The sequence below is a fragment of the Coffea arabica genome, chromosome 1c (genome assembly GCF_036785885.1).
Source record: "Coffea arabica cultivar ET-39 chromosome 1c, Coffea Arabica ET-39 HiFi, whole genome shotgun sequence".
Classification (NCBI taxonomy): Eukaryota; Viridiplantae; Streptophyta; class Magnoliopsida; order Gentianales; family Rubiaceae; genus Coffea; species Coffea arabica.
The window spans coordinates 49867979-49870399 of NC_092310.1; the positions used below are offsets into that span (position 1 = coordinate 49867979).

At 38.2% G+C, this 2421-nt stretch overlaps 1 protein-coding gene across 1 annotated transcript; it reads right to left on the minus strand.

The window, feature by feature from the left end:
• Positions 1-234: 234 nt before the first annotated feature.
• Positions 235-1397, minus strand: LOC113726195 (probable CCR4-associated factor 1 homolog 11). Its single transcript, XM_072075385.1, has one exon. The coding sequence runs from the start codon at positions 1201-1203 to the stop codon at positions 337-339; it is 867 nt and encodes a 288-aa protein (XP_071931486.1). The 5' UTR covers positions 1204-1397; the 3' UTR covers positions 235-336.
• Between the last annotated feature and the right edge of the window lie 1024 nt (positions 1398-2421).

Here is a 2421-nt window from a genome sequence, read left to right on the forward strand (position 1 = left end):
CTTTCATCCAACTCCACCACCTTTCCTCGAAGTTCTACAACTATCCTACAAAAAAACAAAAAGATTTTCTAAAAATTCTATAATAAACTACAATAAAATATTTCAGACAAACATCCAAAAAAAAAAAAAAAAAAACGTACTAGCCAACTGAATGCTAAAAGTTTACTTGATACTTTCAGAGTTAAGATGCTAATTTGAGTAGATTTAAAATTCCCGTACCATGAAAACAAATAATTAAGCAAAGAATATTGTTTGAACCGTTATATTTCTAAAAAGAATCCACTAAACAATTGTCATTAAAATAATGATCAGCAAAACTAATTAACACATCCATGTTTAATACACCTCTAATCCATACAAGACACCGGCATATTTTTCCGGCCCTCCATCCTTTACAAAATATACATCTCTAATTTTTTGAAAAGCATGCCAAGTCAGCAAGCTATCGGACCCTGCTTGATGGCACCTTCCAACCGCCCGGTTCACTTCTAAAGTTTTAGCTACCCGGTCCAACCCACCGTACAAACTAGCACAAAACCGCATCAAATGCTTCACATCATACACCTTATTTCCAAAAAAGACCCTCATGTATTCCAAAAACTCATCCAAGTCCTCCGGCAACGCGCAGCGCGTGATGATCTTCACCAAGTACGCGAAGTCGTAAGCACTGTGAAACGTCACCCAACTCACTGAGTCGTTGCACACCAAGCCCGAGCCCATCATCAACTCGGCGAACCGGGCGGAGTCAATCCCAAAATCCCGGTTTTTCTCGAAGTCAATGCCGTGGCGCGTGAGCAGGTCTATGGAGTCCGGGGCGTGAGGGTCACGCTCGTAGTCAAAATCGGAAAAGTTGAACTGCCAGATGAACTGACAATTCTCGCCGCAGCCCAGATCCGGCAAGTTGCCGTTCTCGTCAGAGAGAGTAAGACCCAACTGAATAAGCTCCAAAACGTCGACGTTCCTCTTCAAGAACTTGTAGTGATCGGAAGGCAGAAGCTTTTTCCGGTAACCAAAAGAAGCCTTTTCCGGCTTGAAGATCACCCCTGGAAATTCAGTATCCATTGAGATAAATGGGTATTTATCCACAACCCCACGGATTAATTCGAATTCGGACTCAAGGTTATCCGCCCAAACTTCTCTGATTTTTATCGGCTTATCAGGCTGGGTTAAGCCCACGTCATCGTTTTCCTGGATCAGCAGCATATTTCTGATGACAAGAATTAGAAATTTGAATTTTGAAGAGGAGCGAGGCAGCGAGAGAGAGAGAAGAGAGAACTTCAAGAGAGAGAACTTGATGAATTTTTAGTGTGATTGAAGATAAATGCCATGGGTTTTTATAAAGGGGTTGTGGGATAAAAAGATGTTGCGTCGAAGGAGAGCAATGAATATGAAGGGAAAGTAGATAAATAAAAAGGCAAGTTGGAGGCGCACGGTGTCAGAGTTCTCCTCCAAATTCAACACGGGTTTGGGACTTGAGGAAGTCGCCTGGGAGGGATGTTTCCAAATCCTACAGTTTTGACTCGCGTTTTCCTTCTGGGAAATACCGGCAGCTTGTACGTGGGTTGTATTATTATCACAAGCAGACCCCTTTGATTTGAAGAAATTTTTTGATTACCCCTCGAATTAGGAGGGGTGTAAATCAAATTGAGCATTCAAATTTGGTTCATTTGTGAGGTTGGAGATTGTGTTCAAACTTGATTAGAATGAGTTGGATTATGATGAGTTTTTGTAATGTCAAAAATCGAGTCAAAGCCAAATTATTTATTTCCTTACGTAGTTTGGCTATTTATAAAGTTCGGTTTTATATCAAATTTTATTGGTTGGTGAGGAATCCAAACATGATTTGTAGATGAATCGCAAAGTATAAGGGGTATTGAATCGTGTTCAAACTTGATTTTGTCACTCGGTAACGTTTTGATGGTGAAATTTGATTTATTTGCGAGTCTGAAGATTGTATTCACACTTGACTTGATTATTATACGAGTTGGAATTACATGAGTTTTGTAGCATCAAAACCGACTCAAACCTAAATAATTCATTTCCTAACATGTAACTTGGCTATTTATTGAACTAGGTTTACATTTTATTTGTCCATAGAAAATCAAAATAACCTTTTGAAATAAGTCGTGACATACAAGGGACATTAAATTTTGTTTAAATTTGATTTGATTAATTGAGAATCAAATTCAATTCATTACCTCATATTTGTAAGAGTTAAGGTGAGTATCAAATTTCTTAGTTGATCTTAATGCCCTTCTATGAGCAGACAATAAGATGTATTATGTGCTTTGTCTTAGTAGGTGATTTACATCAAGTTAATAATTTGCAGACATGTACACTTTTCAAGATGTCCTTAAGCTAAAGTTACATATAGTACTTATTATTTTGTATCTCTTTTAACCAAGACAAAAAATCTAGTTG